This window comes from Erinaceus europaeus, chromosome 10, assembly GCF_950295315.1.
Source record: "Erinaceus europaeus chromosome 10, mEriEur2.1, whole genome shotgun sequence".
Taxonomy (NCBI): domain Eukaryota; kingdom Metazoa; phylum Chordata; class Mammalia; order Eulipotyphla; family Erinaceidae; genus Erinaceus; species Erinaceus europaeus.
In genome coordinates, this window is record NC_080171.1 from 91,702,486 (window position 1) to 91,725,919 (window position 23,434).

At 37.0% G+C, this 23,434-nt stretch overlaps 1 protein-coding gene across 1 annotated transcript in view; it reads right to left on the reverse strand.

Annotated features, from left to right (window-relative positions):
• Positions 1-1,653: 1,653 nt before the first annotated feature.
• Positions 1,654-23,434, reverse strand: part of MEGF9 (multiple EGF like domains 9) — a 130,487-nt gene continuing 108,706 nt past the window's right edge. Inside the window, exons 4-6 of the mRNA XM_007528937.3 lie at positions 12,723-12,866; positions 9,232-9,501; positions 1,654-6,700 (exon numbers count right to left, since the gene is read on the reverse strand). Coding sequence (XP_007528999.2) covers positions 6,249-6,700; positions 9,232-9,501; positions 12,723-12,866 — 866 coding nt within the window. The 3' untranslated portion in view covers positions 1,654-6,248. The remainder of the gene's footprint in view (positions 6,701-9,231; positions 9,502-12,722; positions 12,867-23,434) is intronic.

Consider the following 23,434-nt stretch of genomic DNA (forward strand, 5'->3'; position numbering starts at 1 on the left):
GAGATGTATGGGCTTTACAGAGAAAGGGGAAGGTTCCTGCTGTCTTAGGGTTTTAGTATATGTGCTGCCGAAGTGAGCACTGTCTTAGGGTTTAAGAAGGCAATAGAGAGTTATTGCTATAACCAAATTATTTGGCTATTGGGTTAACTTTGAAAATTCCATTGTTAGGATTTGCTGTATCATTCAAGACCTCACCATAATTTATGTCCTTTTATGCTATTTATATATAGCTGTATCTTATAAAGTAATGCCACCAGTTGCTCTGTTCTCCCTGGTCTAAGCTGTTAGAAGATTTAATACTTTAGTGAACAAGTCATTATTAGAAATGTATTGATAATTCGAGCCCAATGTTAAAATTCAATCTGATTACCAATTTGAAGTCTTAAGTGCTTAGATTGAAGGATTATATACTCAGCCTATGGTCTATGTATCGAAAAGCTTGAGACATTTAATCCATTTTTCCCCTTTCATGTTAATTAAATAGTTATTTGTGAGACTGTAAGTTAATAGGAGTGTATATTAACATAATTCCTATCACTAAAGGCCTGTGTCCCTCCCACTGCCCCCCCCCCCAACCTAAACTGAACATCTCCGCCCAGAGATTTTTACTTTGGTGTCATTGTTTAGTTTTATTTCTATCAGCCTTATTCTATATTCTTAAAATACTACCCAGTTTATACATATCATAGAATCTTATGTATAGTGTATAAGGTATAATACAAAGTAATAAAAGTTATTTTATTGTGTAAATGGGGAGGGGAAAAATGGGATTTTAAATAGTTTAAATATCAACCAGTTAAAATTGAAAAAAATAATTAAAGTCTGTGGCTCTCTCAGCACAAAGAAAAGCTTAACTTATTTCTTTTTCTTTCTCATAGTAGCCTTTGGATTGCTAGGTGGTATTCCCATTACACATCATTAGCTTTGTCAAAATAGAAAATCTTCAATGTTACCTCAAAAATAATAAAAAGATATATTCTCATCATAAATTACCTAATGTATAATGTGGTTCTTGTCAATACTATACTAAATTTTTTTAAATATTTATTTTATTTACTTATTCCCTTTTGTTGCCCTTGTTTTTTTATTGTTGTAGTTATTATTGTTGTTGTCGTTGTTGGATAGGACAGAGAGAAATGGAGAGAGGAGGGCAAGACAGAGAGGAGGAGAGAAAGATAGACACCGGCAGACCTGCTTCACCGCCTGTGAAGCGACTCCCCTGCAGGTGGGGAGCCGGGGTTCGAACCAGGTTCCTTATGCCAGTCCTTGTGCTTTGCGCCACCTGCGCTTAACCCGCTGCGCTACAGCCCGACTCCCACTAAATTTTTTTTTATATCTATGAAAAATCCAAAAGAAACTTTTTTTCCTTCAAAAATTTCATAGAAATTCCCAAGAATAAACCAGAATAAATGTTAACATGCTTTTTTTTCAGCAGATCTTTTCCATTTCCCCCTCCCCCCAACCCCTATTCTCCCTGTCCCTCAAATGGAAGCCACACTTTAAAGGAAGTCCTTAGTACAAAATGTCTGGTCAATAAATGAAGGGCTGACAGATTTTTATGAAGTAGCCTGAAAATAAATGATTTATGACATATATATATTAAAAGATTCCCGACCACGACCACTTAAAAAAGTAAAACAAGTCTACAACAGGTACAAATTATATACATTTATTTTTAATAATTTTAAATAACACTCTTGTATAAAGTCTTTCATATATTCAAATCATACACAAATTAGAAATGCATCATGAAGCATATGCATGTTTTAAATTTTGTGTTAGAATTTTAGTAACAGATATATAAGTTTAATGTTTCAGAAACATTCCCTAACTGCTTGGGCTAAAATTTAATGTGATACCGTGCTTGTGCCTAGCATCAAAACTTAACTTTAAATCTTTTAGCTTTGGACTAACTTAGATCTGAAGCCCACGGCTCACTTTGTAAGCTGCTGTTGCAGTTATTGCATGTACATAAATGATAAGAAAGAATCCCAGCTGCTTTTGAAAAAGCATTCAACCACTGACATTTTAATGGTCTGTAACTTTTATTTCATTGATAATAATTGACTTATTTAGATAAATCAGTACATTTTTCTGCTTTCCCCCTTGGCTTAGTCACTGGTTAAAGAGAAAACTTGCATTTATCTCCCATTACTCCCCTGCAAACACCAAACTTATGTTAGCTCTCAAACTCCTAAGTACCAAGGAGATCAAAACAGATCAAAAGCTTTCTGTGTATGAGGCCAGAATGCTTTCTGAGCTTTAACAAGTCAAACAGAGTTAGTTTTTACTTCTCTAAACTTTCTGTCAGAGAGTTGAAAAAATTCAACTCCTGAAATAAATAAAAATTGAACTCCTAATACCCCAAAAATCTAGCAAGGGAATGTTCATTATAGATGGTGGTAGGTCCACCATGTGTTCTGTAAAAATTACAGGGTCAAGCAAGGCAAAAGACCTAATTATTCTATCCCAACTGAAACTGTCTAGAAGTACTATTGCTTTAGCTTTCTGCCTCCAAAATAGCACAAGGAAAAAAAGAAAAACATATAGAAAGGCTAAATGTCCTGAAGGCATTTAGCTGACCAAAATGAACTAACTCACCAATGAATATTGCTATATTGGTCAGTGTTTCTGGCAATAGTGGAGCTAGAGAGTAGTAATGAAATTTGGGGGATTCTAAAAAATTTTTTTTTAATTTCTCTTTTTCCATCACATTTTCATTCTATTCTCTTCAGATAACCCTAAGAGTAACACATTAAGTCCATAGGACCTTAGTATAAATGAAATTTAGATTTCATTAAACTTTTTCTCTATAACTGGAGAAATTCCATTAAAATGATACCTCTGGGAGGTTGAGGGAGGGAAGGAGGGGAAAATGCAGGAAGACAGCCTAATACAGCCTGGGCCACCTGTTAGAATGCATAAGGAAGGGTTTTATTAAGATGAATTAATGATGAAAATATTATTTAATAATAGTATTTGTCACTTAGCAATAGGATTCAACTAGTCTTATTTGACAATAAGCACACAATCTAATTCTTAGATAAAAATTCTTCCAATATTAAGCTTAGTAAAAGACCAGTGGGATCCTGGCATTCAACACCATAGTTCATGGAGATTATGCCTTTAGAAGAATGAGTCTTGGGCAATGCAGTTCATACAATTTTCCTAGTTTGTTTTTGGTGGTAGGTCACTCCAGGATTGAGTAGTATTTTAGATTAAAATTACTTTCACCAGCAAAAATCAGAGGACAATAAAAAATATTCAAAGCAATTTTTTTTTTTTTTTTTTTACCAGAGCACTGCTCAGCTCTGGCTTATGGCAGTATGGGGGGATTGAACCTGGGATTTGAGAGCCTCAGGCATGAAAGTCTCTTTGCATAACCATTATGCTATACCCCCATCCTCAAAGCAAATTTTAAGACTAAATACTCTCAATGGGATTTTTCCCCCTCTGGGAAAATTTAAGAATGTGACTTTGTAGCTATTAGTATTTAAAGATAAATGTTTATGAGTCTCTTTTTTGCAATTTTTTTTCCCCTCAAGGAACCTTTATACAGCCAGTATCTAGACTTGGACTCTTAGACGCCAACAAATGTTCCTTCTTTCTCTCTGAGGTTAACTTCAATCTAAACAAATGTTTATTTCTCACTATCTTCAAACCCTGACTTTGTGCAGATGGCAAACTGAAAGAAAGGTAAGTATGCCGCTGTATATGAATATGGGGCTGTTGCCAGACAGAGGTTTTCCTTTCCGGTTTAGAAGGATTAATTCACTTAAATGAAGCACAAACCAGTAGTTTAGTTTTCTTTTCAACTACATCAGCTTCAAACAACAATCTTCCCATAGTTTTTCCACAAAGTCCTTCAAGGATATATGGTACTAGGTTGTGCCTTGTACTTATGAAAATTAGAAACATTTAAAAATGGAACTCTTTCAGTCTTCTTGTGCCCAGGGCTAAACAATTTCTGCATTAGCATATAGTTGAAAGAACAAGTACTTCAGAATTAGGAGTCTTGGTTCTTAGCTTAATAATGCTGTACTGTGTAAACTTAAACAAGATAGTTAACCTCATCTATAAAGTGGGGACAATGATTATTTCAGGGAGTAAAGGTGAAGAACAAAGTTCACATATATGAAAAGGGGCTTTGCAAACATTTCCATATAGAAATGTTAATTAATGGTCAGGGAAGACAGCATAATGGTTATGTAAGACTTTCATGCCTAAGGTTCCAAGGTTCCAGGTTCAGTTCCCAACACCATTATAAACCAGGGCTGAGCAGTACTCTGGTCTCTCTCTCTCCTTCATTTGATAAAAAAATTAAAAAGAAAGGTTAAATAAGTCTAATATAATGTAATCTTTACTCTCAGGAGTTATCAGAAGATTATCTGTCTGTACATTGTCTAGGGCATTACCTCTAAACCCTGTGAACTTAAGGGTCTCTCTCTTTTTTTTTTTTTAACCAGAACACTGTTCAGTTCTGGCTTATGGTGGTGTGGGGGATTGAACTTGGGACATTGGAGTCTCAGGCATGAGAGTCTGTTTGTATAATCATTATGTTATCTATCCTCTGCCCAAAGGTCTCTTGAAAAGAGATGACCAAATTCTAGTTTTTCTCTGGGGAGGTCAGACTGAGCCATCAAGCTGAATTTTTCAGATCTAATCTAATAAATTTGCTTTTTCCCCCACTATACTTGGCAATTTGCTATTCCTCCTAGTATATAACAATAATAAACTTCTGAATATTTTTCCTGACTTACTTAATCTATAAACTGCTCATATCATTAAAAAAAATCAGAGAAACAGCTGATAAAACTCTAGGGAAAATTGCATCTAAAAGCATAAACTAACCATACCCTTCCACCTGTAGAACTATCCTCTGATGGGACAAGACAGAAGTGTAACAATGCAAAGAGATGGTAAACACCTCATAGAATACAAATGGTAAGCTCTGTTCAAATATAGGAAGTATTTTTAGAGGAGAGGAAGGAATATAAATATTTCATAAACAGGGGATCCTAAAGTGATATGATGGCTTTTGTTTTGGAACTAAAATATTTCTAATTCCTTTGGAAGACAATCTTTTACATCTTAAAAAAAATCCTTTTAATGTAAGTATGTTCAACATTAATCTAAAATATATACTGAGTGGCTAATGTCTAAGTAGGTGAGTAATTTGGAGAGTCCAGCCTGTATTCCAGCTTAACAATCATTGACTACAAAATGTATTGCTTGAATCTACTGTAAGTCAAAGAACATATACCTTTAGATTCAGAAAGGAAAGAAAGATTAGAAACATTCAACCTCTTATAAATTTCAACAGTGCCCAAACAGGGACTAAAAATGACCGATGCACACCAGAGTCCCAGCTCTAGCAATACTGCCATCTATTTTACAGTATTTTAACCAATTCCCACATTATTTTTTACAACATCATTAACTGCTGTACAAATAAGTTCTAGATGATAAAATATGACATGATTTTTTTTTACAAATAGATACAAATACAATGCTAGCCAGATGTTCTATATTATCTATATACATCTTAATTCTCTAGAGGCAGGAATTACAGTCTTTTACTTTTAGACAATTTATCATTTACAATGAGACCTTGAGGAAAGCCATCAGTTTCCTGCTCCTGGATGCTGCTTTCCCCTCTCTACCATTAGTAGCTTATCCTGTGCTTTAATCTTAAACTTGAGCAAAAATTCTGAGAGGAAAAATCAAGTCCTACTAAAGATCCTCTTGGTATTGTTCTGTCCCTATTCTAGAAACCATCAAGATGATTTATTGTGACACTGACCAAGTATCAGCTTTTCCTCAATGATGTTTTTAGTAGAGTAACATGGGTAACATTCCGGCCTTCTTAAAAAAAAAAATGTCTAGGAATGGAGATGAAGTCTTCTAGTAGTCCTTTCTCCTCCACAGCCATTATCCTGTTACCAATGGTTGGATGAACACTTCCTTAAGAATCTATTTGGAGATTTAAGTGGATTTGGACTCCACTATAGAGCATAGTCTTTCTATACACCCATGTGGCTTGGTACAAAAATATAATTTACTTCGAGTCCTTATTGACAATAAATGCTTTAAATCTTCACCGTCTAAGTAATAGACTAAGTGCATTACAAATTTATACCTGAAAATTCCAGATGCACTATATGCTTCTCAGCATACTCTACCCAGGCTTTGTCTGGCCCAGAGACCAACACTGTGGTCTGATAATCCAGAAGAACAGTTCTAGTTCCTTAGGCTTTGTAGTTGTGTATGGGTGTCGTCAAGGTCAGTTGCCCATTGGGAGCCACTTCACTACCATCGTCTTCCAACAATCCCGACACGTCTGCATTGGGAATGCTATCATGGTAGCTGCTGAAACTGATATTGTCTTCTTTCAGTTCAATGGTCCAAAAGGGGGCATTGAGTTTCCGGTTTTGGTACTCCCGATACATATATACAGCCCCCACAAATCCCATCAGCAGAACTACCACAATGATGATAACTGTCAAAATGATGATGTTAAATTGGGTCCATGATACATCAGCTAGAGCTGATGTGCTGTTTTCAGAAGAGCTTACTGAAAAGATAGTCTGCAGGGTCGTGGGGGTAAATGTACTATTTACAACAGGGGTGGGCACTGATGTGGCCAGAGAGGCATTGGAAACCAAAATGGTAGAACCTTCAGGTGTTGGAACAATAACTTCTGAAAATAAAAACAGAGAATGAAATGTAAAAGACAAAATTATTTAGTTTTAAGAAACAATAAAAGAAATACACATGGAAGTGAAAACTGATATGAGATGTCAACATGATTTTCTGCTTTAATGTAATGCAAGCTAAAAATAATTTTTAAAATGTATATAGTAAAAAGAACCAGTTCCAGAAAGCTAGATTGTTACTAGATGCAATGTATAATGTCTAAGATTTTAATAATATTAAGCTGAGGTAATTCTAATATTGGAGATTTTCTATCCTTCTTTACCAAAGAATAGACTCATAGGAATTCCTACAAAGGAAGTAAAAATGTCACAACTTAGTTATAAATCACTTGGTTAAAAGTGACAGAGATAGATGACAATCATTTGAACATGTAATTCAACATGCATGATGGTGTTTCATAAGGATAAAATTCTTTTTTATAAAAACACATTTCATTTATTTTATTATTATTTACTTTGGATAGAGACAGAGAGAAGTTAAGAGAGATGGGGGAGACAGAGAAAGAGAGAGAGAGAGAGAGAGACCTGCAGCCCTACTTCACCACTTCTGAAGCTTCCTCACTACAGGTGAGGACTGGAGACTTGAACCCTGTAATGTGTATGCTCAACCAGGTATACCATCACCTAGCCCTGCAAAATTCTTTTCTAAGGAGACAGAAAACAAAAAGAAAATCCTATTTGTAGCTACTTCCAAGACAGATAACATAATTGTACAAAACTGATGTTGGTCAAGACAGACAAGTCTTCTTTGAATTGCATATATAGTAATCCTTCCTTTATGTGGGTTATAGGAATTTTATAATTAAGGTACTATATTTTGTATTTTTAATGCAGCATAGTTCAGTGGAAACACCAATGGCTATGGCATCAACTAGAATTATGTGGCTGTAGATAAATAAGTCAATCTTTTTAAAACTGAAGTTCCTTAAGTTTATAAGATGGGGGTAATACTACCTACTTTGTAGAGTTCTTCGGAGGGATTAATGAGACAATGTACTATGCAACATCCTCATATTTAAAGTTTATAATTCTTGGCACATAGTAGTGATTTGACAAAATGATTACTAATCTCAATATAATTTATCCCCATAGTCAGTCATATCAACTTATCCAAAAAGAGGCATATTTTATAGTATCAAATCACAACAAAATCACAAATAAGAAAAATTATCAAAGTCAGGTCAGGTTAGCTAAGTATGGACAAGCTATGCCTCCAATTGAGGAGAAATGAGTGACAGAATCTCCATGTCAGTGATAGGGTTGGCTCAATTTGAGTGTCTTATCCTTGTTCACCACAGAATAAGGCTATTGAGAAAACAGCACTAGGATGACACTTGCCACAGACCAATTGGCAATAGTACTCAGACCAATAGTCCAGTACTCAGCTTCTTTTAGAATAACAGAGTGATTGAAAAGAATGGTTTAAGAGCTGGATGGTGGCTCTCCCAATAGAGCACACATTATCATGTGCAAGAACCCAGGATCAAGTCCCAGACCCCAACAGCAAGGGGAAGCTTTGAGTGGTGAGGCAGTGCTGTAAATGTCTCTCATCTCTGTCTCTATTTCTATCTTCACCCTCTATCAAAAAAGAAAAGGAGGGGGGGGGAAAGCCGCTGAGAACAGTGGGGTCTTGCAGACCCAAACCTTTCTCACTCACCTTGAATTTTTCTTTTTTAAATATTTATTTATTCCCTTTTGTTGCCCTTGTTGTTTTATTGTTGTAGTTATATTGTTGTTGTTATTGATGTCGCCATTGTTGGATAGGACAGAGAGAGGAATGGAAGACAGAGAGAGGGAGAGAAAGAAAGACACCTGCAGACCTGCTTCACCGCCTGTGAAGCAACTCCCCAGTAGGTGGGGAGCCAGGGGCTTGAACCAGGATCCTTATGCCGGTCCTTGTGCTATGCGCCACCTACGCTTAACCCACTGCGCTACTGCCCAACTCCCTCATCTTGAATTTTTAATCATTATTTTTATCTAAATGCTTACTGAAATTCCCTGTAAGAAAAATTTTACCATATGAATAACTTAATTATGAACATAAAAATATATATTATTACTAGTTCTATCATAATTAATGGAAAAACTTATGCTCAAAGTGAGGACAGATACTAGAGAGTGTACTTGTTACTTGGCTGGAACTTCTAATCAGACAAGTTCCTACTGAAAAAGACCTTTAATGATCATTTGAAGTGATGAGAATACAAGAATCAAAGGAGAGAAAAACAAAACAATAAGACTTTAAAATTATTAACATAAAAATAAAAATACATGAATAGAAAATGTACAAACACTTTAGTGATTTTGTCTTGGTCCTCAAATTTCTGCAGTTAACTCTGTTGTGTCAGAAGAGTAGCAGGAATGGAGAAATCTCTTTAGGCAATTATCTATCAAAATAAACTTCCAGAAAACTCCTATGGTGGAATTGGAAGATTTTACAAAGCTAAGGTAGTTGTCCTGGAAATTCCACAGCTAGACTTAGATAGTAAATTTATGACTTTATGTGAAGTTTTACCTTTCTTGGTGCAATTTCCCTCGAGGTCTCGAATATAGCCTTCTAGGCAGTTCTCACACTGAAAGCCAGTGGTGTTATGGAGACAGTTGATGCACTCACCACTCTCTGGCTTACAAATCTTTGGGGTTTTAATTCGGTCCACATGGCCATGGCATCGGCACTTTATACAGATGCTGTCAGAATTGTAGTAGCCATTTTCACATTCATTGCAGTTCTGGCCTGTGTAACCTTCTTTACATTGGACACATTTAGGCTCCAATTCACCCAATCCTGAAAGAAAGAGAACATCAAAATATATTTGTATGGTCTGAAGCTACAATTAAAAGCATGGGGCAGAGAGTAGATAGCATAATGATTATGCAAACAGACTCTGATGCCTGAGGTTCCAAAGTCCCAGGTTCAATCCCCCGTACCACCAAAAGCCAGAGCTGAATAGTGCTCTGGTAAAAAAAAAAAGGAAAAAAAAAAAAAAAAAAGGAAAGAAAGAAACAAACAAAGAAAAAGAAAAAAATTAAAAGCATGAATCAATTGTCATAAAAAAGATGTAGGGGCAGAAAGATTGGTGGTACACTGGTAGTGCAACAGCCTGGAACACTAAAGTTCCCAGGCACACTCTCCAGTTCCACCATAAGTCAGAAGTGAGCAGCACTCTGCTAAAAACAAACAACAGTAACAAGGTTTATAATACTCCCTAACCTCTCAGATTTAAGAGACAGCCTACACCTTATTTACTAAGTGTTCTGTTTATGTGAAAATAATGGGGCCATCCATTATTTCAGGTAGTGAATGAAATAAATATACTTAGGTAAGGAATCTGAATGACTGTGAAGGGCTTTTAATCATGACAGATGTCATAAAATACAGTTCTAACAGCTTCCTCCATCTCTCCCACTTTACATTGCTTTTGACTTAACATTTATTATGCAAATAGCGTGACCTCAAGCAAGTCACTAAACTCTGAGCCTTAGCTTTTCCTATTTAAAATAAAGGCATTGAACCAGAAGAAGAAGCAGCCACAGCTCCGCAGCCTCCTACAGTACAGTAGGGGCTAGAATTAAACCTGATTTGCACACACAGTAAAGCAGCACAATATCCAAATATGCTATTTTTTTGTCAGTCCCTATAGAAACTCTACTCTCTTTTTTTCCCCAAGGCTAAAATCTGATATGCAGGTGGGTCCAAGTTATTGTCTGGGGAGATGATGTCATGGCTAGAAAAAGGACCAGAAAGCGGGATCAGGGAAGAGAGTAGCTCCCGAATATGGGAAAGGGGTATAAATATTGTTGACTGTAAACCCCATCAATCTGACCTGATCTAGAGCCCATATTCAGCTTAGGAGCCTAAGTGACCTCTGCATCCCTGTAGACCTGAGCTCACATTCTGTGCTCATGAGTAGAAACGTTCCAAGCTGCCCCAATATCAGGACCCATTTTTCTCAGGTGTAGCATAGAGTACGTTGTCCAGCCTCCCTTTGAAGGATGGAACATTCTCTACCATTGTTGATCCAAGTTGAGGGCTGGTGGTGGGAATTATGTGGAGTTGTACCCCTCTTATCCTATGATTTTGCCAGTGTTTCCTTTTTATAAATAAAAGAAAAAAAAAAAAACCTCTACTCTGAATAGTGTGTGTGTTTCCAATAATTAACTCTTCCTGATTCTAATATTCTAACTAACATCCAGTACTTAGGCTTCCAATATAAATGAGATAGTTTTAATTTGAAACAATAATGTATTCTACTTGGTCTGTCTTATTCTAATAGTATGCAATCTAGTAGTTATTTACTTTAATAATTAAAAAAAATTAAAAATCTAAAATAGACTATTATTTCACTAATCTCTCCCAAAACTCTCTTTTGAAATGCAAATAATCCTTGTAGTAAAATATGCTTAGGTTTGGATGTTCCAATTATCTAAATGTTTGTCAACAGAAATATCACCATACTTCTCATCCTTTAAGTGGCAAGGATTTTTCCTTCCTTAGTTTAAATTTTCAGATTTATTAACCAAGTTTACACTCATCCTATCCTTGAGCTTTATCACTAACTCATTCAACAATTATTAGTTCTATCTACAGCAAACGGTAGAAGAAGAAGTTCTATCTACATGCTGGGAAGGTGAGTGAAAAGGGTTAATGTACAGACATGGTCTCTATTCTCTTCAAGTTCCCTAGAAAAGGCAAGCACTAAGCAAAAGATTTAAGCAAAGATAAAAGGCATTTAAGTTAATTGCTTTTATTAGTCAACATCTTTCATACTGATAGCTTCTTTAAAAATTTTTTTATTATCATTATTATTTATTGGATAGAGACAGCCAGAACTTGATAGGTGGGGGGGGGGGGGAGAGAGAGGGAGCAAGACTGAGAGACACCTGTAGCACTGATTCACCACTCACAATGCTTTCCCCATGCAGGAGGAGACCCAGGATCAAACCTGGGTCCTTGAGCATTGTTACATGTACGCTTAACCAGGTACACCACCACCTGGCCCCAGAGTCAGTTTCTAAGTTTCAAACTTAATGAATTCATTCAGTGATTGAGTAATTATTTATTTTTATTGGATAAGACAGAGAGAAAATGAGAGGGGAGGAGAAGATAGAGAGGGGGAGAGAAAGACAGACACCAGCAAACACACTTCACTACTGGTGAAGTGACCCCATCTCTGCAGATATAGGGGCTGGAACCTAGATCCTTACACTGGGTCCTGGTACTTTGCACTATGTGCTTAAGCCGGTGCTCAACCCCCTCAGCAATTATTTATAAAGAAACTATCGTAAGCCAGGTCCTATATTGTAGATATGCAAAGGACGAATATATTTAAAATTTACTTAAGATAATAAAGGGAATCACTGTGTCTTCCCCCCCCCCCCCCATAGTACTTTGCACTATATGCTTAAGCCGGTGCTCAACCCCCTCAGCAATTATTTATAAAGAAACTATCATAAGCCAGGTCCTATATTGTAGATATGCAAAGGACGAATATATTTAAAATTTACTTAAGATAATAAAGGGAATCACTGTGTCTTCCCCCCCCCCCCCCCACAGGTTGGGAACAGGGGTTCGAACCTGGGTCCTTACATATTTAACTGGGTGTGCTCTGTCCTGAATTTGTAAATTACTATATATACACTATTAGTCAATAATAAGTACCTAGAAAAAAAACGTAATAAGTGAATATTACCTCAAAATAAGTAATTAATGTCTGAACCAAGTTTCCCAATTTTGCTGACATTTTCTCCTACTTTCTCATATTTTCTCACTTTTGAAGTTTCATTACCAACTCCTGTTGCTTTTAAAACAATTTCAGTCTCATTTCATATATGTGGTATTTGGATTTGATTGTAATTTCTTAGCAGGGAAAGCTTTTGCTGCTTTTATAGTTTTCTTTCAATGACAGCATCCAGGTCTTTATTTAGCAAACCAATTTATAATTACTGACACCTGAGTCACTCATTTCTTTTTTCCTTTAAAAGTGAACATTTATAGAAAGTCCTTACCAATGATACAGCTTCCTGTAGATGTCACTGCTGAACAAGGGCAGCGAAGACATTTATTTGTGACTTCAGGATTCTGATAAAATCCTTCTTTGCATTCTTCACAGTGATCCCCTTTACTATTTTCCTGGCAGTTTAAACAAGCACCTAAAAGAAGCAAATCATTTTGAGATGTTAAAGGTTCACTCTGAAAAAACAAAAAAAGACACCTGTAGTGTGTGTGTGTGTGTGTGTGGGGGGGACATTTAGAATAGGTATCTCAGTAGGCCAGTTTTGTACTGACTATAGGTTTGTATAATCCATGGCCTACCTATTCTGCATCAGCAAAGATCTGTAATTTTCTTTTTTCTTTTAAAAAATATTTATTTATTTTTTCCTTTTGTTGCCCTTGTTGTTCCATTGTTGTAGTTATTATTGTTGTTGTTATTGATGTCACTGTTGTTAAGATAGGACAGAGAGAAATGGAGAGAGGAGGGGAAGACAGAGGGGGGGAGAGAAAGACACCTGCAGACCTGCTTCACTGCCTGTGAAGTGACTCCCCTGCAGGTGGGGAGCTGGGGGCTTGAACTGGGATCCTTACTCTGGTCCTTGCGCTTTGCGCCACGTGTGCTTAACCTGCTGCACTACCGCCAGACTCTCTTAGATCTGTAATTTTCAAACACTGATAAGGTGTCAGTGGAACCAAAGCTCTGGATGCTATAGATCCAGGTAACAAACTATTTGATACCTGATGTGAATGAGGGGTACATTATTTGCTAAACCACTGTAGCTATAAATCTGTTGAGATCCCTATCAGAGTGCTACACAGGGGAGACCTTGAGTGTTAGAGGAGACTTCTGGCGTTAACCTTCTTTCATCAGTGGCACCACCATGTGCAGACCCCCCCCCCCCATACCGGTTTGTTTTCAATATCAAACTGTGCTGTTTTCTGTTAATATAAGCTGTCTTAAAATTCCTTTGCTTTATCTTGAATTAAACTAATAAAAAGGCCTTTTTATTCATAAAAAGTTTCTCAACCAGTGAAATCTTTACAATAGAGTTTTGTGGTGAGGCTATGAAATAAACTGACAACTACAACAAGACTTGAAATCAAAGAAGGGGCTGGATGTTGGCACAACCGGTTAAGCACACACAGTACTATGTGCAAGAACCCGCTCAAGAGCCCAGGCTGGAGCCCCCACACTCCACCTGCAGCAGGGATGCTTCACAAACAGGTCTACAGTTCTGCAGGTATTCAGGTCTGCAGGTGTCTATCTTTCTCTCTCCTTCTCTACCCTCCCTCCCCCAATTTCTCTCTGTCTGACAAAAAATTCCTGCCAGGAGTAGTGTGTAGTCACAGTGCAGGCACTGAGCCCCAGTGATAATCCTGATGGAAAAAAAAAAAGCCACCAAAAGAATGAAAATGTTAGCATACATGTCAAATGTCAATTTTGTTAAATAATTACAGAAGAATTCCCCCAACACTATTAACTTATTAGAAAAGAAAGCTTTAAAAGTTTGTTTTCTGAACACTTAGCTTTGAATTAAATCAAATTTGCATGTAAATAGCATCACTTATAACCATGTAATGCTAATTACATTTTTCACATATATTAACAAGAAAGTTTATTCTAAAACAGTGAGAAACAATTTAGGTAATAATTTCTCTCTACATTTTCTTATGTCTTTATTCTTCATCTTGCAACAATAAAAATAATTGAAAACACATACTAGGACACTGGAGATTTGGGCTCTAAAATAATCTTAAATTTCAATGTGTTCTGCATGTCAGAAAAATCAAAACCTACAGTATGTGTAAAATCTAATGCTCTCCCACTATTAAAATGTCCAGTGGGGCCAGCATGTGACTGACCCAGTAGAATGTACACATTACTATGCATGAAGACCTGGGTTTGGTCCCTGGATCACCATATAGGAGTGACTGAGAGGTACAGGCAAGTTTTATAAGTGTGGTGCTATGGTCTCTGTCTCTGTCTCTCTCCCTCTCTATTTCTCCTTCCTATCTAAAAGGGAAAACAATAGCCACCAGGAGTGCGGCATTTGTGACACTGAGCCCCAGCAATAATTGGTAGGGGAAAATGTCCAATGTAAACAATTTTTAAGGTGAAAGTCTGCGTAAGTCCTAAAATTAACATACAACATCTTGAAAAAGGTTATTTTCTCTAACGGGGTATGAATATGTGAAGTAAGATGTGTTCCAGTAACATGCCATCTGCCTGTGGCTAATGTAGCAGAGAGGTCCTGACACTACTTTCTATCTTTTTTAAAATTTTTAAATATTTATTTGCTTATTCCCTTTTGTTGCCCTTGTTTTTTTTTATTGTTGTGGTTATTATTGTTGTTGTTATTGATGTTGTCATTGTTGGATAGGATAGAGAGAAATGGTGAGAGGAGGGGAAGACAGAGAGGGGGAGAGAAAGATAGACACCTGCAGACTTGCTTCACTGCCCGGGAAGCGACCCCCCTGCAGGCAAGGAATGGGGGTTTGAACCAGGATCCTTTCACCGGTCCTTGCACTTTGCGCCACATGCGCTTAACCCACTACACTACCACCTGACTCCCACTACCTTTCAGCCACCAAGTTGCAGACGCTATCAAGATTCCATCCTGACATCCCTGGACAGATGACCTCACCAATGTATCCTAGAATCTCACCTCTCCAGAGCCTTACCCTAACAGGGAGAGACCAAAACAGGCTGGTGGTATGGATCAATCTGCTAATGCCCATATCGAGCAGAGAAGCAATTACAGAAGCCAGAACTCCCACCTTTTGCACCCCAAACTCCCAGGGGGCAGAAATGACCAGAGAGCTCTGAACTCCAACTCAAGAAGAGGAATAAAGGTAGGATATTCAGAAGTAGTTATAGGTATAGGTGTGACTTAGAAAGGAAGAGAAGGCAGAACCATGGAGAAAAATGAGCATATAATAGTCAACCCGTATCTGTGACCTTGGGAGAATTACTACAGTTTCCCATGAGGGAATGGGGATACAGAACTCTGGTGGTGGGAACGGTGTAGAATTATACCCTTGTTATCTTATAATTTTGAAAACCAATATTAAATCACTAGTAAAAGTTTTTTTAAACATGGCAAATGTAGCTGTTTTTAATACTTTGCTCATGCAATGTCACTAGACCTATCTGTTTATTACATATTTTAATAATATTCTAGATAAAATTCAAACTCTTACACTTATCATAACATAATTTCTTAAATAATTTCTACCAGGATACTTGATTTTTTTTTCAAGAGAACTTATTTCTCTTTTATGCCATATCTTGTTATGAGATGTCAATAGAAAAAAAAATAAACCATACACCGTATGGTCTTGTCAATTTTTTCATTTTATAAATAAATAAATTAAGAAAAAAATTAAAAATACAAAATAAACCATACATGGTAAATGTTATATTAAGAGTGAAAAAAATGTCTGAGGATAAAACTCGTTAATTCATTAATTAACTCTGCACTACTTTAAAAGTAGCATGACCTGGGTTGAAGTGACCTTATTATGCACTGGACCCAGGTTCAAGCTCCAACATCACCCGGGAGCACCACAACAGCAGGTAAAGGTCCAGTACTGTTCAACCTGCCTATCTATTTTAGTGGGGGGGAAAAAAAGGAGTCCAGGACTAATGAAATCATGCATTTGTGAGACTCTGGGCCTGCAGGGGGGGGGGGGGAAGGGGAGGGAAGGAGGAGAATACACACAGGATTAAGGGAGGGAGGAAGGAGAAGGAAGGAGAGGGGAAACATGATATGGAGCATAGCTATAGAGAAAGGAATTTAATAAATTAAAACCAAGTAAGACATAAGCACACCAGAATATGAACACCAGTTGTGAGGACAACAGTCCTTCTTTTTTTCAGTATTCATTTTTTCCCTTCTAAGTTTCAAACTTTCTCTGGTATGCACATCCCTTTAACTTTTCTTACGTTTATTTTTATTATAAAAATCAATATAGTCAAAGTATGAAAGCAACCAACATGCCAATCAACAGATGACTGGATAAGGAAACTATGGAATATGTAGTCAACAGGATACTATTCTACAGTTTTAAAAACTATATATATATATATATATATATATATATATATATATAATTTCTTTATTGGGGAACTAATGTTTTACATTCGACATACAATAGTTTGTACATGCATAAAATTTTCCAGTGTTCCTCATAACAATACAACCCCCACTAGGTCCTCTGTCATCCTTTATGGACTTTTATTCTCCCCCCAACCCACCCCAGAGTCTTTTACTTTGGTGCAATACACCAATTCCAGTTCAGGTTCTACTTGTGTTTGCTCTTCTGATCTTGTTTTTAAAAATTATATTGTATCATCTGGGCAAAATGAATATAGCTGGGAGTGATTATGCTAGGTGAAATAAGAGATGAAAGACATTATCAAATAAATTTGCTCATATGTGAAAGATATATAACTGATGAAAAAATCACACACACACACACTCACACACGAGAATGTACCCCTAAAATCTTAAATTTTGTTAACCATAGCTAACTCACTAATAATAAAACATTTTATATATGGGGCCAGGTGGTGGCATACCTGGTTAACTGCACACACTACAGTGCACAAAGACCCAGGTTCAAGCCCCTGGCCCCTACCTGCAGAAGGCAAGCTTCATGAGTTGTGAAGTAATGCTGAAAGGGTCAATCTATCTTTCTCCCTCTCTATCTTCCCCTCCCTCTCAGTTCCTCTCTGTCTCTATCTAATAATAAATAAGTTCAATTTAAAATAAATAAAATAAAATAATTTTCATATAGGAACTTGAGTGATCTTTATAATAAAAACAAAGATCTAATTAGCCTTTTAAAATTCATATATTATTAAATTATTAATAATTTGATATTATTAGATTAGATTAAACACGTGAATTTGCTTTTCTAATTGCTTGAAGTTCCTTACTGGGAGACAGCAGAGCATGAAAAAAATGTTCTGAGGTTTAAAGTCAGGTCTGAGTTTCATTCCTGGCACACCTTCTTACCAGTTAAATGATTTCTCTGAGTTTCACCTTTCTTATCTGTAAAGTAGTATCATAATTCCTCAGCTAATGATTCAGTATAATGCAAATATTTTAAGGGCTGAAATACTATTACATAGGAAATAATGTCTCTTTATGCTTCAATTTGATCATATATGTGTATATATATTAAGAAAGCTGAAATAGATATGTTTCCTTTAAAATTTAGGATCTTTTATGGTAAATGATAAATGAAACTTGGCTGAAGTTTAACTCTGTTATTCTTCTTCTAGCGTTTGCCCTTCTTCCGTAGCCAGTCAACAGCGTCAGGTTGAGCCTGATGTCTGCTTGTTGCTGGCTTTGAAAGTGACTGGGATCCATGTGGATTCAGTCGGCTAGGAAGGATAGTCAGTTTCCCCAATAAATGGGTACTCACAGGATGCACCACGAGAAGGTCGATCCAACTCTGTTATGATCTGCCTGAAACACCCCATGCAATATGCCCTTGAAATTCACATACTCGGGAGTCACGTGGTAGTGCTGTGGGTTAACAGCACGTGGCGCAAAGTGCAAGGACCGCCTAATGATCCCGGTTGGAGAACCCGGTTGGAGCCCCGGCTCCCCACCTGCAGGGGAATCGCTTCACAGACGGTGAAGCAGGTCTGCAGGTGTCTATCTTTCTCTCCCCCTCTCTGTCTTCCCCTCTTCTCTCCATTTCTCTCGGTCCTATCCAACAGCGACATCAATAACAACAACTAAAATTAAAAAAAAAAAACAAGGGCAACAAAGGGAATAAATAAATAAATAAATAAATATTTAGAAAAAAAAGAAATTCATATGCTGTTTGCTGAAAAACAGCCAAAGAAGTGAAGGAATGGATTAACCCTCCCCCAGATTCCCCCCCCCCCCAAAAAAAAAAAAATGAAGAAAAAGAAAGGAGTGTTTCCTGAAGATGATCTCATGCTCCTTGGCCATGTATCAAAAAAAAAAAAAAAAAAAAAAACCTGCAGTAGGGTAACCAAGAAAAAAACTGGTCAGAAGAAAGAATGTAAGGCTCCCTTCCAACCAGACTCAGTGACAGCTTTCAAAACATATATTTCCACCTGGAAAAAAAAACCCTCTTCCTTATTTATTTTGTCATTTTATTGTTTATATATAAACTGGTCACAAGCACAGCACTGTACTTGTTGCAGAAAGAATCACTTGATCCTTTTTAACCTGACAAAAGGCTAAGTCTTAGCCAATCAGGGAGCTAGTCACAGGAGATAAAGTCAGTAAGAAACACAGGAGTTAAAAAAAAAAAAAATCTAAAGTCATGTAGGCTATAACAAGAAGTCTGAGTTTTATCCCAAGAGGGATGAGAAACCATTTGAGAGTTTAAGTATGGAAATGCACAATCTGGTTTTACATTTTAAAAGATTGGTTTGGTTGTTATGTGAAGCATGGACTGTGATGAGGTAGGGGGCTGGGGAATAAGAAGGTAGTGAGATCAGATGAAAGAGTACCGGAGTAATTTAGAAAGATGACAGTGCCCCCACACCTATGGACATCTAATCTTTGACAAAGGGGCCCAGTCTATTCAATGGGGAAAGCAGAGTCTCTTCAACAAATGGTGTTGGAAACAATGGGTTGAAACATGCAGAAGAATGAAACTGAATCACTGTATTTCACCAAATACAAAAGCAAATTCCAAGTGGATCAAGGACTTGGATGTTAGACCACAAACTATCAGATACTTAGAAAAAAAATATTTGCAGAACTCTTTTCCACATACATTTTAAAGACATCTTCAATGAAATGAATCCAATTACAAAGAAGACTAAGGCAAGTATAAACCTATGGGACTACATCAAATTAAAAAGCTTCTTCACAGCAAAAGAAACCACTACCCAAACCAAGAGACCCCTCACAGAATGGGAGAAGATCTTTACATGTCATACATCAGACAAGAGTTTAATAACCAACATACATAAAGAGCTTGCCAAACTCAACAACAAGACAACAAATAACCCCATCCAAAAATGGGGGGAGGACATGGACAGAATATTCACCACAGAAGAGATCAAAAAGGCCTAGAAACACATGAAAAAAATGCTCCAAGTCTCTGATTGTCAGAGAAATGCAAATCAAGACAACAACGAGATACCACTTCACTCCTGTGAGAATGTCATACAACAGAAAAGGTAACAGCAGCAAATGCTGGAGAGGTTGTAGGGTCAAAGGAACCCTCCTGCACTGCTGGTGGGAATGTCAATTGGTCCAGCCTCTGTGGAGAACAGTCTGGAGAACTCTCAGAAGGCTAGAAATGGACCTACCCTATGATCCTGCAATTCCTCTCCTGGGGATAGATCCTAAGGAACCCAACACATCCATCCAAAAAAGATCTGTGTACACATATATTCTTGGCAGCACAATTTGTAATAGCCAAAACCTGGAAGCAACCCAGGTGTCCAACAACAGATGAGTGGCTGAGCAAGTTGTGGTATATATACACAATGGAATACTACTCAGCTGTAAAAAATGGTGACTTCACTGTTTTCAGCCGATCTTGGATGGACCTTGAAAAATTCATGTTAAGTGAAAGAAGTCAGAAACAGAAGGATGAATATGGGAGGATGATCTTACTCTCAGGCAGAAGTTGAAAAACAAGATCAGAAAAGAAAACACAAGTAGAACCTGAAATAGAACTGGCATATAGCACCAAAGTAAAAGACTCTGGGGTGGGTGGGTGGAGAGAATACAGGTCCAAGAAGGATGACAGAGGACCTGGTGGGGTTGTATTGTTATATGGGAAACTGGGGGATGTTATGCATGTATAAACTATTGTATTTACTGTTGAATGTAAAACATTAATTCCCCAAAAAAGAAATTAAAAAAAAAAAAAGAAAGACAACAACTGGATGCTTGCAATCATATGTGGAACCTAGAGAACTCATACACATGAACTTGAAAAAAGAAAAAACAAACAGAAGAAAGCAACCTGTCTCTAAGACTTGTGAGAACTATGGTGGTTATCTTTGGGAGGCGGGAGGGTGGCGATACAGAATACTGGTGATGGGTATGGTGTGGAACTATATATACAGTAATCTTATATTCTTGTAACCAACTATTAGTCACAAATAAAATAAATAAATACAGAAAGCAAAAAAAAAAAAAGAAAGATGACAGTGGCTTAGACAAGGATGATAGCAATACAGGTCATAAACAGGTCAGATTTAGAAACATATTGAATGCTGATGGATTGGATATTTACAGTAAGGAAAAAAAACAAGTCTGACTTCTAGACTTTTGTAGTGAGTAACAAACAGAGCAAATGGTGACTGTGATCAATATGAAAAACATAGACATAAAGCAGGCTCACTCTACAGGGTAAAATTAAAAGTTGCTCTCAACATGTTGTGGTTAGAATGTCAACTGCATCATTCACATGAAGATGTTCAGGGCATTGTTGGATCACTGACATTGAAAAGCAGGAAGAGAAAGAAATTTGGTAACCAACACATATGTCAGTGGCATTTAAATTAAGCCCGGGTGACTGAATAAGATTACCTACAGTATAAGTGGAAAAGACAACACTGTCAAGGACTGAGCTCTGTTGCAATTCAGTATTTATAGTTAAGCAGAAGATCTAGCAGTGCTGATTGAGAAGAAACAAAATCAGGAAAGTAGGATATCCTAAAGTAAAGAAAGTACTCAAGGAGTCAAGGAATGGTTAACTCAGTCAAATTGCTGGGGTTATTACTCATCTTAAGACACTACGAATAAATGAAGACACCTTCAATTCTTAAAAAATATATATACTGGGTTAAGCACACGTGGTGCGAGGTGCAAGGACTGGTGTAAGGATCCCGGTTTGAGGCCCTGACTCCCCACCTGCAGGGGAGCTGCTTCACAGGTGGTAAAGCAGGTCTGCAGATGTCTATCTTTCTCTCCCCTTCTCTGTCTTCCCCTCCTCTCTCCATTTCTCTCTGTCCTATCCAACAACAACATCAATAACCACAACAAGGGTAGCAAAAGAGAAAATAAATACTAAAAAAAAAAATAAAGTTCTATGGGCGGGGGTAGATAGCAAAGTCCCAGGTTCAATCCCCCACACCACTAGAAACAAGAGTTGAACAGTGCTCTGGTAAAAAAAAATAAATAATAATTAAAAAAATAATAATATTATTTAGAACACAAGAAAGAATTCTCCTTGTGATCCAAGAGGTGGCACAGTGGATAAAGCACTGGATTCTCAAGCATGAGGTCCCAAGTTCGATCCCCGGCAGCACACGTACCATAGTGATATCTGGTTCTTTCTCTCTCCTCCTATCTATCTCATAAATAAATAAATAAATAAATAAATAAATTCTTTTAAAAAATTCTCCTATCCCCATATAAAGAGGAGTAATTACTTAGTAAGGAAAATCTAGTAATAAACAGGAGAGTAGACGGGGGGGGGGGGGAGGGGAGATACCACTAAAAATCTGTCATTAAGATTTTGAACATTTTTCCTTTAAATTTTTCCACAGAGAGAAGTTTGATTTTTTTAAAACAACCCTAACATATGGCATGTACCATTTTATACCCTGCTTTTTTTATTCATATCATTTGTAAAAGATTTTAGGGGGCCAGCAGGTGGCTTATCAAGTAGACAGTACAGTAGTTAACCATGGGTAGGTGTCCAGTTTGAGCCCCCGGCCACCACATGGAAGCACCTGCAGGGAGGGGAAGCTTTAAGAGTAGTGGGACAGAGCTGCAGTATCTCTTTTGCTTCTTTCTCCCCGTCTCATTTTGTCTCTCACCCACTCTCTAGGAGAAAGAAAAAAAAAAAAGACAGCCAGGAGGGATGAAATTGTACAGGCACTGAACTCCAGCGATAATCCTAGTGGTAAAAATTAAATAGAAACATTTTAATGACAACATAAGTTGCCATGTCTTGATTGCTTATAATGAGCAAAACACAGCGTTAAGTGTTAAAAAGTACTGCATAATGTTTATAAAAGTATCATGGAATTTGTTTATTTTTAGTTATTTATTTAATTTCTTTATTGGGGGAATTAATGTTTTACAGTCAACAGTAAATACAATAGGAATTTATAATAACCACTAATTTTTAGGTAAGAAAAAAAGACAAAGTAATTTGTCCAAGGAAAAGTCAAGATTTCAGTTGATGTGCTTGTATTACCCTGATAATAATTTGCTTTATTCCTGCTGCAAGAAATAATAGTTTTTGCTTTGTGTTTTATCTGTTTATTTTGGTCATTGCTGGGACTTTATAGCTCTGGGTCAACTTTCCAGATAGAAAGAGAGACAGAGGGAGAGAAGAAAAGATACCACAGTACTAAAGTTGTCACCAGGGCAGTAGGGGCCAGGTTCAAACCTGAATTCTGCACATGACAAAAGCAGGCATACTGTCTAGGTGAGCTATCTTGCTAGCTTGGATTGTCTATTTTTAAAGAATTAGACTACCATTTTGATGAGTATCTTTGAACTCTAAACTTTGAACTTTAAACTTTTTAAAAGTTTATTTTCTTTTTTAATTGCCATCAGTGTTATTACTGGAGCTTAGTGCCTGCACTAGGAATTCACTGCTCCTGAAAGCCATTTTTATGTCCCTTCCTCCCTCTGTCTCATTTTGGATAGAGACAGAAACGGGTGGGGGAGATGGCATAATGGTTATACAAACAGACTGTCATGCCTGAAGCTCCAAAGTCCCAGGTTCAACCCACTGCACCATCATAAGCCAG